General features: G+C 39.9%; 1 protein-coding gene across 5 annotated transcripts in view; it reads right to left on the bottom strand.

Moving 5' to 3' along the window:
• Positions 1–5,584: 5,584 nt before the first annotated feature.
• PDCD1LG2 (programmed cell death 1 ligand 2) overlaps positions 5,585–15,403 on the bottom strand; it is a 118,285-nt gene continuing 108,466 nt past the window's right edge. For 2 of the 5 annotated variants that reach the window (XM_024734225.1, XM_024734226.1), the window contains 2 exons: positions 8,070–8,206; positions 5,585–6,146 (listed from right to left, as the gene is read on the bottom strand). In XM_024734225.1, coding sequence (XP_024589993.1) covers positions 6,086–6,146; positions 8,070–8,206 — 198 coding nt within the window. In that variant the 3' untranslated portion in view covers positions 5,585–6,085. Of the gene's footprint in view, positions 6,147–8,069; positions 8,207–15,403 lie in introns of those variants that run through there. The other 3 variants (XM_024734231.1, XM_024734228.1, XR_003001703.1) reach the window with 3 other exon arrangements.

The raw sequence follows: 15,403 nt of genomic DNA, 5'->3' as shown, positions 1-15,403 counted from the left end.
TCAGGAAATACATGGTCCGCGCGGAGCCGCCGACGCCGCGGCGCCCGGCGGCCCCCGGCCCCGTCCGTCACACTCAGCGGTCCGGGGCCGGACGCCCGTTTCCCACACCGCCACCGGCCGAGTCGGCGGCGGCGGGGGTGGCAGCTCAGGGCATTTGCCCGTTGGCCGGGCCGGGCCGGGCCGACGCGAAGCTAAGCGACTAAGGCACCCCGGCGCAGACGGGGCCCAGTGTGGGGTACGGAGGGGGAGAGCGAGTCGGGGCCGGGAGGGGGCGGGAGGAGCTGGACGAGCTGGAAAAGCTGGGAAGGCCCGCCCCGGCCCCGCCCCTTCCTCGGGCCGCCCTGGCGTCACCACGCCGCGCCGCGTGTGTCTGGCCAGGGAGGGCTGCTGAGCGCGCGCGCGTACTGGAGACTTCTCCCCTCCCCCTCCCTCTGCTTTCTGAAGCTTCGCCTTGGGCTTCACTTCAACACGCATGCGCCTGTGCCCCGCCACCCTTTGCTCCTCTGCACCTCCCACTTGCAATGTAGAGCTTGTAGTCTGGGCTGGAAGGCGGGACTACCGCCTGACACTCGGCGACAAGTGGGCCGAGCCTGCGAAACGCAGCTACAAGGCGACTACGAGCCGGAGCCGCCCGTTGCCTGGCCTAGCCAAATTTGACTTCCCTCGCGGATTGGTGCGGCCTCTGATGGAGGCGGTCCCGGAGCTGCATCGCCGAGCGGGGGTGGGGGAAATTGCGGAGGAGGACGAGTCACGTGACGCTCCGTGCTCCAGTTCCGGTCCTGGCTTCTGGGCCGTGATCTCTGTGCCGGGTTGTCGTGTCCCTCACCCAGTGAGCCTTTCTTGTCTGACAAGGTCTGCGGTGAAACCTGCTGGTGAACTTCCTGCCCTCATGGAGTTTACACCCTAGAGGAGCCCTTTATTTCAATTCGTAAATAAACCACCATGGAAGTGCCTGAATCCTGTTCTCTGTCCTTCAGGAATTCTAAATGTAGTGTATGTTTTTGAATTCAGTTTGCATTTTTCTGTCCCTTTACCAACCATAATGTTAAACAAGGCGAGGCTTTCTCTTTTGCACTCTCAGTAGGGTATAAGATTTAATTTTAGAGCTGGAACAGACTTTAGAGATTCTGTAGTTCAATGTTTAACTTTCTGGACCCAGGGATCACCTTAACAATAAGAGGGTTTTCTTAAGTGTTGACTCTACCTCTGAATAGGATGGCAGGAGTGGCGAGGGAATGCGGAGTAGGGGAAGGGGGAGGGTCTGGATTAAAAGACTTGCTTCTCATTATCTACTTTTTTGTACCGTCTGAATTTTTCCACGTGTTTCTATTACTTTTTCAATTAAAGGATTTTTAAGTTAGCCCAGGTTTTAAAAAAAAATGTTAGCTCACATGAAAAAGTAGCAAGATAAACAGCAAAAGAGGAAACAAAGTAACTTAATCCGTATCAGATGTAGTATTGTAGCTGGTATTCATAACAAAATATGTAACTTTACATAATTTTCCTAAACATTCAGTGCATTCCCCAGAAGGCGATCAAAGAACCCAGGATTCCTCAAATCAAAGTTGAAATTGCCTCACCACTCACCAGCCTCTTGTGGTCAGACCATGTCTCCTTCCTGGTGTTTTTTTTCTGACAAACAGCAAAGCAGCCTGGAACGTAGTAAGAATAGTAAACTCAAAGTATTTGTCAAAGGAAACTTTGGATGAAACCGTGATCCAGCTGAACTGTACCATTAGACAAATAAAGAAGCCCAGAGTGGTTTCTTGACTTGCCAATATAAAATTGTAGAAGAATAACAGTGGCATCATACTGTCATCTAACATTCTCAGATTCAGTTATGCACTTGGCAGAAAGAGAGAGGAAATTAAAATAAGTTACAGGGCACCAATTCCACTGGCAAAATTTCCTGAGAGTGTATTCGTCCCAGCTCTCCTTCAGAGGTTCTTTGTTCTCACGTGCTTCCTAAATGTTAGCATTTAACTGCACTCAAGCACATTTTAAGGAACTTCTAAGTAATTTTCATTGCTCTCAGTTTTAACTTTACTTGCTGGCTTTAGAATCTAATTTCTCTGCCACATTCCTTTGTAGTATTTAAGGTTTGCAGAATATTTTCAAATGTATGACTTGATTTTGTTCCACAGTAAATCTTCAAGGTAGGTAATACTGGTGTGATGTTATTCTCACTTTCTATTTCTCACTTTTCTATTTCACTTTCTTTTTAATGAGGAAACAGGACCAGAGTGGTGAACATGCCCAAAGTCACATGGCCTGAAGAGAACTGGCCTTCCTTCTACAGACCTAGTGATCTTTGGATTGAACTGAACTGTGGTAGCTGCTCCAGGCAGTGACACCCTATAGGCCTTTCGCCCTGTGGGGGGAAAAGTGAAATATCTGACTCTCCACAATCCCTTACTTAAGAGTTCCCCCACTGTGATAGAAATCTTATGAACTGGACTTTCCAGCTTTCAAATATCAGTGTAATGTTACTCTAAATACACTAGCAATTCCTGTGCCCTGAATGTTCCTTCTCTTCCTTTCCCTACACCACCACCGTCACTCTCAAGTCAAACTTAATGAACTCTATTCTAAGACTGAGGTGTAGGTGAACATCAATAGGTATGTGTTTTCATGTATCAAATTAACGGGGTTTTTTATTAGAAGAAATGTTTGTACACAGAAACAGAGGTACATTTATAAACGGTTGGTGGAAGTATAATTTGGTGCAGTTTTTCTAAGGCGTAGTTAGCATTACATTTAAGAAAGAGAGATCTTAAAGATATGCACACCTTTGGCCCCAACTATTTCTTTTCCTATGATTATTTTCTAAGAAATAAACACCAATATGTACAGAGTTTAGCTTTAAGAATGTACCCCACAAAGGTGTAGCTAAGAGCAAGTAATCCAAATGTCCCCCAAAAGACATTAATTATACTCCTTCCTTACAATGGAATATCTTGCAAAAATAAAAAATTATGTTGGGGAAGAATATGTAATCATATAGAAGTATATTCACTATTATGAAGTAATGAAAGCAGGAAAAAGGCAGTATCCTATGTTCATGAAAAAAAAAGTATAAAAATGCCTAGAGAAAAAAAAAGGAAGAAAATGCACTAAAATTCTGGTATTTACCCTGACTATGGTGCTTTTTATGTTCTTTTGGAGGCTTTTCTGTATTTTCCAAATTGTCTATAACGAACACATGTTACTTCTGTAATGAAAAACAATTATGTAAAACAAAGTTAAATTGCTCATGACTGATAATGACCCACTTGCCTGCTTTAAGTGGGGCCTGCAGTACTGGCAAATCAGGGTGGAATGTAGTAACGTGGAGCTTCAGGCACTGTCCCAAGACTGGTGAGAGGAGGATTAGGAGGAAAAGCACCCTGAGTCATCAGACTGAAAGTAGGCTCTCTGCCCTTCAGACATTCACAGACTTCTTATAACAGTACACAGTTGGACTGGAATTTGATCCTTCACACACCACTCCCAATATGGGGGGAGCTCTATAATACCCTATCACAGTATTCACCGAAAGTGATACTGCTTTAGTTTTTGACTGTTTAATATGCTTTTTAAAAAAATATTTATTTATTTATTTTTGTCTGCGTTGGGTCTTAGTTGATGGCACGTGGGATCTTTCCTACGGCGCACAGGATTCTCTCTAGTTGTGGCGCAAGGGGGTGGGCACCGGGCTCCAAAGTGCGTGGGTTCTCTAGTTATGGCATGCAGGCTCAGTAGTTGCAGCTCTCGGGCTTAGTTGCTCCATGGCATGTGGGATCTTAGTTGCCTAACCAGGGATCGAACCCGCATCTCCTGCATTGGAAGGCGGATTCTTAACCACTGGACCACCAGGGAAGTCCCTAATATGACTTTAACATTCAACTTTATGACACTTCTGTTATGTGCAACTGATGTATTTGCTTCTGGGATAGATTCTTGATTATTATTCATCCCCTCCTGAAGATTGATAATATCTCAGCTGAAATGATACAATGTCTGTGTTTTGCTTCAAGGTAATCCGGGGGTGAGTGGAGAAGGTGGAAATATATATGAAACAAGGTTGGCCATGAGTTGATAATCTAGGAAGCTAAATGATGGGAACTTGGGAACTCATCTTGTTATTCCATATGGTTGAAATTTCCACTAAAAAAGTATAAACATCTAAATTTTAAACAAATCAGGAACTCCATCATGTGTGATTAACCAATCTACCTTGTCCACAATCCTCACGGTAAATAGTGTTAAATTTTACTTAGAATCATTTAATTAACCATAAAGGCAGAATGGCTTATTATTAATAAGCCTTAATTGATGCAAATGAGACTCCCTAGGCTGGCACTTGAACACAAACTAGAAAATAAAGTGAGGAAGTCTGCTGTTCCCAATAAAGCAAAATGGGAAAAGAGTCACTATTCTTTCCCTTCACTTTGATCTTTTTAGAAATTTTAAAAAAATCGTTGGAAACAGACCTGATTCCATTCAAATAGCAAACAGTAACAATCGTTCTGTTTGACCATGTCTCAACCAGTTTTCCAGTATAAAAAATGCCAACCTGAATTTTCTGTGTGTATTCTTTATTAAAATAGCAAGAGAAGTTCGAATGAGAAATTGTTTAACCCCATAATGTGAGACAACAGAGTTCACCATAATTCTAATAACACCTCCCTTTCTTCATTCCCCCCTTCTTCCTCCATCTCTTCCTCCTTCTTTTCCCTCTATATTCAGAGAAATTTCCCTTCATTAATTTGGAGAAAAATTCATATTCATTGCATTATCTTTTTTATTGCCTGTATTTACCAGTAAGCTTAGAGTCATGTTTAGTGCCCAGGTGTAACAAACCATTCTGGTATATAATAGTTTTGTCTTCTGCACTATTCTCATCCATTAGTCTTAGGTTTTCCACTAGGTTTAATCTGACAACTTTGAGAATTATAAACCCCAAGTGAGTACAATTCTAGAAACTTAGCAGTTTACATGAAAAATTTTTATCAAACCAAACCTTAATATTAACTGTATAACTTATGTTTTGTAACAGTTCAAAATGTTATAAAAGGGCAACACTATTTTTTTATTACCTTTTTTAATGGTTTAGCTGTTGTGTTGTGGTAAACATATAACATAAAATTTACCATCTTAACTATTTTTAAGTGAACAGTTCAGTAGCCTAAGTATATTCACCCTATTGTGAAACAGATCAACAGAAATTTTTCATTTTGCAAAACTGAAACTCTATATCTATTAAACAATAACTTCTCTCTTCCCCTGCCTCCCAGCCCCTGATAACCACCATTCTACTTCCTGTTTCTGTGAGTTTGACTAGTTTAGTTTCCACCTCATGTAAGTGGAATCATACAATGTTTGTCTTTTTTGTGACTGGCTTATTTCACTTAGTGTAATGTCCTCAAGGTTCATCCATGTTGTAGACTGTGATAGTATTTCCTTCCTTTTTAAGGCTGAATAATATCCCATTGTATATATATAACACACTTTGTTTATGCATTCATCCATTGATGGACACTTGGGTTGCTTCCACATTTTGGCTACTGTGAATAAAGCTGCTGAGAATTTTGGTGTACAAACATCTGTTCAAGTCCCTGCTTTCAATTCCTTTGGATATGTACCCAGAAGTGGGATGATTAGATCATATGGCAGTTCTATTTTTAATTTTTTGAGGAACATCCAATACTGTTTTTCATAGAGGTTGCACCATTTTGCAATCCCAGCAACAAGTGCACAAGGGTTCCAATTTCTCCACATCCTCACCAACACTTGCTATTTTCTGAGGTTTTTTTAATAGTAGCCAACTTCATGGATGTGAGACGATATCTCACTTTGGGTTTTGATTTGAATTTCTCTGATGATTAGTGATGTTGAACAGTTTTTTATATACTTGTTGGACATTTGTATATCATCTTTGAAGAAATGTTATTATTACCTTTGATACAATGTCACATCAGCAGGTCTGCACAGAAAGACAAAGCTCAAGAGCAAATCTTTGAGCTTAAGTTTTGGAGGATGTCTTTTAGGTTCTCCATCAAGTTTGAATGTGGTTAATCCTTACATTCAGAGAATTGCAGGATTCTTACAAGTATGACATCTTAGTCAGAATGGGCCTTAAATGGTATCCAGTCCAATCTCTAGACCTGATAAGAATATAAATGGATTTCATAGAGTAAGTTTACATATATTTAAAACATAGAAATAATTTATAAAACCACTAAAGAATTAATATAAAACGAACATATCTATGAAACAACACTCAATACACTTGATTGTAAGTACCTGAGAGATACAGAAAAGTGGCTACATATTTAAAAAAAAAAAAAACTAAAGGGACAGCCATCAAAATATTTGCAGCAGTCATCTCTAGAAAATATAATTATGAATGGTTTTTCTTTTCTTTTTCATTCTCGGCACTTTCTGGGTATTTTTCTTTTATAATCAGAAAAATAGTAAGTGCTATTTTTTAATATGTTAATTTGTTATTGAGGAGATCAGTTTTCCCAAAATGTGGTCCACTCATCACCTGCATCAGAATTGTCTGGAGATACAATTTAAAATGCAGATATCTACAAACTATCATGTATAAAATAAGCTACAAGGATATATTGTACAACACAGGGAATATAGCTGATATTTTATAATAACTATAAATGGAGTATAACCTTTAAAAATAGTGAATCCCTATATTATACACCTCAACATATTATATTGTATATCAACTATACTTCAGTTAAACAAAGAAAAATTAAAAAGAGAATCTGCCACACACACAAAAATAAAATGTCGATTCCTTGGCCAAGTCCCAGGCTTCCTGAATCAGAATTCCTTGATGGTGTGGCCCAATAATTAGCATTTTAAACAAATACCCTCATGATTCTCATGCATATTAATAAGGTTGATAAAGAGTTGATTAGGAGTTAAAAAGCTAAAGTGCCTCTTGTTTGTACTCTATATGTGGGCTAGAATCTCTGCACTGAATCTCCAATTCTCCTGTCAGCATGCAAACAAGTCAGAATCCAGGTGCACTGGATTCCTAGGAAGTGTGGGCACGAACCCTCTTCCAGCAAATCTGAATTTTCTTGATTTCCTGATGAAAGAGTTATCCAAAGGGTGTAACAACTCTGCTGTTGAGACCAAGTTATTGAAGTGACCTTAGGTCATTCAATAGCAATCATCATGAGTGAGCTGAGCCCATGCTTATGGACTACCTGGCCCGTGCTCATCATATTTGTTTTGCCCTCCTAGCCCTCTGAGCTACACTTAACTGTTCCTCATCTGTAGAGTGGAAATGATAATAACTATCTTATCAGATTCCTTTTTTTTTTTCATAATGCTGGAAACCGAGAGCTCAGAGTAATCTGTGCCCTTAGCAGTATATTTTGGATTAGACACAAAGAACTTCCTAATGATTGATGCTATTACACGAATAATAATAATAACAACAGCAACTAGTATTTATTCAGCCCTCATTTTGTGCAAATACTGCTCTAAACACTTAATTTTTATTGCCCTAACAATCATATGAGGTAGCTATTATTATCCTTATTTTACAGGTGAAGAACCTGAGGCTTAGAAAGACTCAAGGTTCACAGAGTTAAGTGGTGGAGTCAAAACTTGAACCCAGAACCCAAACACTTAACAACTTTAGTACTGTCTCTTTCTACAAACTCATTTTCTCACCAACTAAATATACATATTTTATGTCAGACTGACTTATTAACTATTTTTTTAATTCCTAAGAATATTTTTTATTAATCCTTCATGCAGAAAAATTGCTAAGAAAATGAATGAAATTGCCATTTTCACATTCACCTAGCAAATAACATCATTTGTATCTTAAGCAAAAATGAAAACGATAATTTATCCAAAAGGTCATGTGAATTCTTAAAAATTAGCAGTGGACAGAAGAGAGGGAAGAAGAAATCACATCACTCAGGTAGGATGTTGAAGGCTATAAAGTGAATCAAGGAATTAGTCTTTTAAAAATTGGATAATAGTTTAACAACATTAACCCACCCACATCGTTCAATACATGATTCACCAAAGGAAGACTCTCCCCTTACCCAAGTAACTTCCTAAAAATGCCCATTGGAATGCACTGCAGGCTCTTTCCTCTGAAGGTCCTTAGGATTTGATTGTGTTCCTGTCGTGTGCTGCACTGCCTGTGGCTTCCCAATAGAGAGGAATCTTCTGTAGGACCCTGCGAAAGGGAGCATATTGTTCCAATTTCTCCCCTCAACCTACACTTACCCAACCCCAGGCAAGCACATTGTTCTCAGAGGTTGTCTCAGAATTCCTCTGCAGTAGATACAAAAAATTGACAAAGATGGCAACAGCTCTCTCCAGGTTTTTACCTTGACCAGGTGGAAGGAAACACATGGGTTTATATCAGCCAAGTGTGTGGATTAGAAAAGGAACTTGGCCATTGCCTGCATATACTTTGTTATTAAGCCCACATCCTTCCATGATCACAGAAATAAAAAACAGTTTACCTGTTAATGTCTGTTAAAAAGTAGAAAGAGTTATCCAGCTCTGTAACCCAGATCTCTGGTGAAAAGTCTGTCTAAAATGGGGTAAGCTCCAAGACTCAAGGAATGGGGAAATGGGTGCTGAGATCCTCTAAAGCCTATCCCTAAATATCCTATTATTGCTCATACAGTTCCCTCTTGTGGCTAAAGTAGTCACTAGAAAAAAAAACTACTCAATTTTGTATCATCCTCTCTTACTCTACAGATTTTATAACAACTATGGGCATTTCTAAGTTTGTTCACCTTGAAAGCACTAATAACAATACCCCCAAGCAAAAGGTCTGAAACAAACTTATTCAGACCATATAACTACCATACAATAAATTTTAAAGATGTCAAAACTCAGTTAATGCCGTCATGAAGTTGAGTATATGAAATCAAAGACAGTCAAGGAATTAAAATGTGTGAACACGATAGTTAACACCTTACAATGCCATTAACCTTAACAAGGCAAGAGTTTCCCAAAGCCCATGTTAGTCCCTGAAAACATATTAGACACCACTGGAAGTCCAGTTAATCAGCAAAAGGCCATAGAGTCACAAGTTGGTGAAAGAGTTTGTCACAATGAAACACAGTACGTAACATTATTATATTCAGGCCATGGGTAAGCTATAAATCGTCCAAAATTATGTATGTACTTTTTATCTTTCATTTACTTATGATTGCTTCCTCAATGTTCTATTGAGAACATGTTTGCATTTATACCTGTTTCACTATTCCACTTATTAATGCATGCATTTCCTGGGTTCTCTTACTTCTTATTAAAACTTTAGACAAATATAAATTTAAAAGGAATGGAGCAAAAGAGACTTCTGAAAAAAGGTCCACCAACAAAGCAGTAAAAGAACCATCTAGGGGGCTTCCCTGGTGGCGCAGTGGTTGAGAGTCCGCCTGCCGCTGCAGGGGACACGGGTTCGTGCTCCGGTCCGGGAAGATCCCACATGCCACGGAGCACCTGGGCCCGTGAGCCATGGCTGCTGAGCCTGCGTGTCCGGAGCCTGTGCTCCGCAAAGGGAGAGGCCACAACAGTGAGAGGCCCGCGTACCGCCAAAAAAAAAAAAAAGAACCATCTAGTGTGTCAATATTCCTTCAAAACCTTTCTCTCCTGTCGCCCAAAGACACTTACCTTCAAGAACAGGGAACCATCTATGAGGCTGCTTCCTAAAGAAGCAACCCCGTGCTCTCCTTCCAGCAATGCGGCACCTCCTCCACCTGGGTTCTCCTTCTTTTGTAGACCCACCTTTCCTTTACCCTTTGTCTTCGTTTTGTTCCCCCAGAAGCCAACAAGAATACATATGCCAATAGTTTATTTGGGTGTTGGTAACAGGAAATGCCCGCAGGGGAAATAAGCAAGGGAGGGAAGACAGCCAATAAGGGGAGTGTTTTCAAGCACATTAGCAGTATGGGTAACAAGTGCTTAGTCCCTCTGGGGAATTTTGGGAACCAGTGTCGAACCCATGCCTCTGAGTTACTGCACCTGAGAAGCAAGGGAGCTGGAGATTTATGCACCAACTCTTACCAACCATTAGTTAAGGGCTGCTCCTGGGAGGCATTAAATCTCCACACACCCAGCCTCCATGCTCACGGTTGGATCTCTAGCCACTAGAGAAAGCCATTGAAAGGTGGGGCAGTTGCTGGCAGGTGGTAAGGCCCCAGGGAGACATGGTGCACCAATAGCACCTGCTACACTAGTGTCTGAGATTCCAACCTAGTACTACACGGAGACCCATTATCAAAAGTCAGGGCTCACTGAATAGTGAAGAAGGTCAAAAGCTCTGGAGACAGACTGATTGGTTTCAAAATCTGGTTTCTTAACCTCACTAAGCTTCAAAAATCCACAAAGGATTGTTGTGGGGATTAAATAATGTAATTCATGTAAAAGTACCCAGTATTGTGACTGGCACATGGTACATACTCCCCAAAACGCTAGTGATTTATATTATTCTTAACACCAGATCCCCTTAAACCAGACCAGACCTAAAAATGTTCTGCTTGGCCAGTTTGCCCAGCAGGAACCCAAAAATTCCAGTCTTGCTATTGGCACAGCATTTATGCTGGTGTCAGTGAACAGAACTGGCAAAACCTCTGTGTTTCAACCCAACTAGTCTTGAAGACCTGGCCAGATGGAGCCCTGAATTCTCATCAGAGGGGGAGAGGGTTATCTGAAGCTGAGTGGGGCTCAATAGATCCCACAAAATAGATCTCCCAAGGAAGGCATAGGTTCCAGGACAGGACATGGTCCAACTCACCCTCTCCACATTATATTTCTATCCAGCCACTCAGACAGTCTTTAATTTTTTTTTATGTTTATGAGAAAAAGTAGAGGAGGAAAGAACTAGTACTTATCCTTCTTCCTAACAAGTTCCAACACAAAAATATAACTGCCCTTTCAATAAGCAAGTATTTTTGGAATTCCTTAGTTCAAATGAAATTACATGGTTCACATGCCCAAGGCATATTTTTCCAACTGTTTTTCCTCCCAGTCAGTGAAGACCAGACTTTTGGAAAAACTCAAACTTTCATTAAAGTTCAGCCATGCAGGATATAAAAGCTGGGTGGGTCCTACTTAGATTTTTCTTTGTGGCTAAATATCTCTACCTGACAGCAAGAACAGATTTTAGGAAGAGATACAGAGGGCATGGAGAATGAGGTCACATAAAGACGAAAACAAAAGGAAACTTTGAGAAGATAACATATATTTTCCAAAAAGCAAAAAACACCAAAATTTTCAATTCTTTAGTGTCTGAAAAATATAGCAAATTTGTTTCAGTACAATGCTGTGTTTTTCTAAATCGCTCATTGATAATGAAGACTGTAATTGAAATTCCAGTTTTGAAAATGTTTAGCCACTAATATTTACAGACGCTTGATAAAAAAGATTGCCCTCTTTAACTAAAGGAAACACACATCCTCCAAAGTCGACACTCGAAAGAGAATCTCCACATGGAAAGGAATAGCTGGATCTTATATCTTCTCCTTGGCCTGGGTGGAGGGCACTTTTCCCTCCTTTAACATTGGCCTAAGCCAGGGCAGTAGACTGGTTTGGTTTCAAAAGCATTTCCTAATAAACTTCCTGTACCCTAATCTCTGTCTGAGTCTGCTTCCCTGGGAACCCAATTCGTGGCAGGTACCCACAGCCCAGGTGCAATTATCTAGACACCTTAACTCCTCAAGTCTAGACCCAAAGGAGTATAGGAAGAGAAAGTCAAAGCAGCCTGTTATTGCCTGTATGTAGAACTGTCTCATGCTCAGGTGATTGGTGGTTTTAGTGATCGATTACTCCCTTGCAGGAGGAAGTTTGCCCATCTCTCTCTTTTGAGGTCTCTGAATAATAACCATATCAAAATATAACTTAATAAGTACCATATTTATAAAAATGTGGGTTGTGGGGACATTTTGTTGTAAACTGTCTTAGAAATAGAGTAAAAATAAATTAGCAAAAAAAGAATAGAGAAAGAGACTTAGAAATGAAAGAAGTACTTATATATCTTACTTTGTAAAAAAAAAAATACATTCCTGAAAAAATGGACTATGAATCACATTTTGGTGAATTAAATTATATTTTAAAGTCAGTAGCAGAACTCACCATGTAGAGATTTTTGCGACGAATAGTTTTGCAGAGAAAATATTGCAAATTTAAATCACCAGCTTCCAATTTGTTATTTTATGAAACTAGATTTTCACTCACTGAAATGATTTAAAGTATTTGTTACTCCAAATCTAAAGCCACAGCAAAACATCTAATGTAAAATTGCATTCAACTCTGATTAACTGCTCTTGGCCCAATGATTTTAGATAGAGAGGGAGAAAAAGTCACTTCAAGTTATATATTGTGATATTGTTCTTAAGATTAGCCAAATTCTTTCCCAGTACTGCAACTTTATTGTATTATTATTGCTCAAAATACATGCATTGGCGAAGACTTATCATTCTCTCCCTTAAATAATTTTAGGGCTTCCCTGGTGGTGCAGTGGTTGAGAGTCCGCCTGCCGCTGCAGGGGACACGGGTTCGTGCCCCGGTCCGGGAAGATCCCACATGCCACGGAGTGGCTGGGCCCGTGAGCCATGGCCGCTGAGCCTGCGCGTCCAGAGCCTGTACTCCACAACGGGAGAGGCCACAGCAGTGAGAGGCCCGCGTACCGCAAAAAAAATAATAATAATTTTAATTCTAATGCTACTTTTTTTGTTGTTTTTTTAAAAATTAATTAATTTATTTATTTTTGGCTGCGTTGGGTCTTCACTGCTGCACGCAGGCTTTCTCTAGTTGCTGCAAGCAGGGCACGTGGGATCTTTCCGGACCAGGGATCGAACCCGTGTTTTCTGTGTTGGCAGGCAGATTTTTAACCACTGCACCACCAGGGAAGTCCCTAATGCTATGTTTTGGTAATGGGTTTAAACTTCATTCTGGAAGTCTTTAAGAATAGAGAAATGAAGGTTGGGAACTTACTTATCCTCTTCTGCCAAAGTGTTTTTTCCCCCCTAGATTAGTAGTTGCAGAGTAACCATGGATAATTTGGTACCAGATTTGGATAGAGGATTGAAAACTTGTCCTTAGCTCAAAGTCAGCAATTCACATTTAAATAAAATGCACATTTGGATGCAGTGCTCAAATTTAGATAAGATTACGTTAAAGGGATTCAGGAGGAAATAAGTCCTAAGATGACGTGTATTTACAGTGGAATGAGGAACTTCCTTTGGAGACTAATAAGTATCAATAGATCTGTTATTGCAAAGCTCCCTAAACCTGCTTATATGGTATCATGAGAGGCAACAGGCACAAGTACACGCGTCAGGAATGTCTTTTGGAGAGGAGGAATAGCATGTACTCAGATCCAAAATATACTGACATGAGCTCTCTTGAGAAGAGTTTCAGATGCATAAGGATATTTCTTAAAAATAGGCTTCTAGGTTAGGAGTCACTTCATTTCTCTGGGCCTCTTAGACTTATGTGAAAAGACAAGAGACATTTTGTGCCCAGTACAGAAGTGGCAGTGAAGGAATGACCCTAGTTCCTTGCACTGAGGATGTCCCTGCCGGCCTATAGCTCACCCAACTGCTTTCAAATTGTCTGCTCAGCTTCTCTAACTCTTGGGTAAGGTGTGTGTTTAACCCCACAGTGAATGGCACCAGGGATTTGGGAGTGGGGAGAGACTAGTGCAGATTCCAGTCCATCCTTGTGGGTTCCAGTGTGTCCTTGCTTCCCCCACTTCACATCCTGACTTCCTGTCCTGTGCACTTTAGCTCTAGTATCAGACACAGGACATCCTGACTTCCTGTCCTGTGCACTTTAGCTCTAGTATCAGACACAGGAACAGCAGCCTCACATAGATGGTACAACCAGCTTCCGTAATTGCATACAGTCAACTCCCTATAATAAATCCTTTATTGTGTTCATTTCTCACAGAGATTCTGCTTCTCTGAACAAATCCTGACTGATACATTTGGGTTGAAAATTTTTTTTTTTTTTTACTATTATAAAAATGCCACTGTGAACATTCATGTTTGTGTTTTCTGGTACACTTGTGCAAGAATTCCTCTATAATAGATACCTAAGAGTACATATTTCTGGATTGTAGGGTATTCAAATATTCAACCTATAAGCTAGTACTGAATTTTATTCTTGCGCGGTTGTGCCACTTTAGACTCACACCGGCATTGTTTAAGAGCTCCTCTTGATCCAAGTCTTTGCAATTACTTAGTAGAGTCATACTTCTTAATTTTAACCCACCTGTAGAGTATAATATGGTTTCTTATTGAAATCTTAATTAACATTAAGATTAATGTTTAATCTTAATATGATTACTAATGAAGGTGGAGAATCTTTGTATATTTCTATTCTCCACATTTTCTCTTCTGTAAAACAACTATTCGTGTCTTTTACTCATTTTTCTTTTTTTTCTTTTAACATCTTTATTGGAGTATAATCGCTTTACGGTGGTGTGTTAGTTTCTGTTTTATAACAAAGTGAATCAGCTATATGTATACATATGTCCCCATATCTCCTCCCTCTTGCATCTCCCTCCCACCCTCCCTATCCCACCCATCTAGGTGGTCACAAAGCACCTAGCTGATCTCCCTGTGCTATGTGGCTGCTTCCCACTAGCTATCTATTTTACATTTGGTAGTATATAGAAGTCCATGCCACTCTCTCACTAAATCCTAGCTTACCCTTCACCCCACCCCCCACTCCCGGTGTCCTCAAGTCTGTTCTCTATGTCTGCGCCTTTGGTTCTTCAGAAACTTTTTTTTTTTTTTTTAGATTCCATATATATGTGTTAGCACATGGTATTTATCTTTTTTTTTTTACTCATTTTTGTATGGCACTGTTTGATGTTTAATTATTGATATACAGAAAGAGTTCTTTATACATTCTGGAAACAAATCCTTTAGGGTAATTATGCTGTGGTGTGATGGAGCTGGCTTATACAGTCTCACAAGAGTGATTTTGTGCTTCTCTTCCAAACTGTGTGTAATGACATCATGTTGATAGCTTGAAATAAGCCATGGTGGGATTATTTCCTCCATGGTAATCATCAAACCCTACAAATCATGGCTTTTTCCCTTGGAAAGCTAGTTTTAAAACACTTACAAGCACAGCACTAGTTATATATGTTGCAAATATCTACTCTTGGTTTGTGGCTTGTCTGCAAATTCTTTTGTGAGGTCTTTTGAAGAACAGAAATCCCTAATTTTAGTAGAGTCAAGTTTGTCAATCTTTTCAGTTTTCAGTTTTGGATAAGATTTTGTGTGTGTTTTGTTTAAGAAATTCTTCTCTACCCCAAAGATATAAAGATACTATTCTATATTTTCCTCTTAGATGTTTAAAAATATCAGCTTTCCCATCCAAGTCTTTAATACACCTAGAATTG

The sequence above is a fragment of the Neophocaena asiaeorientalis genome, unplaced genomic scaffold (assembly GCF_003031525.2).
Source record: "Neophocaena asiaeorientalis asiaeorientalis breed wild unplaced genomic scaffold, Neophocaena_asiaeorientalis_V1.1 scaffold256, whole genome shotgun sequence".
Taxonomy (NCBI): domain Eukaryota; kingdom Metazoa; phylum Chordata; class Mammalia; order Artiodactyla; family Phocoenidae; genus Neophocaena; species Neophocaena asiaeorientalis.
Note: the sequence above shows the minus strand (reverse complement) of the source record. Positions and strands in the feature narration are given on the sequence as shown.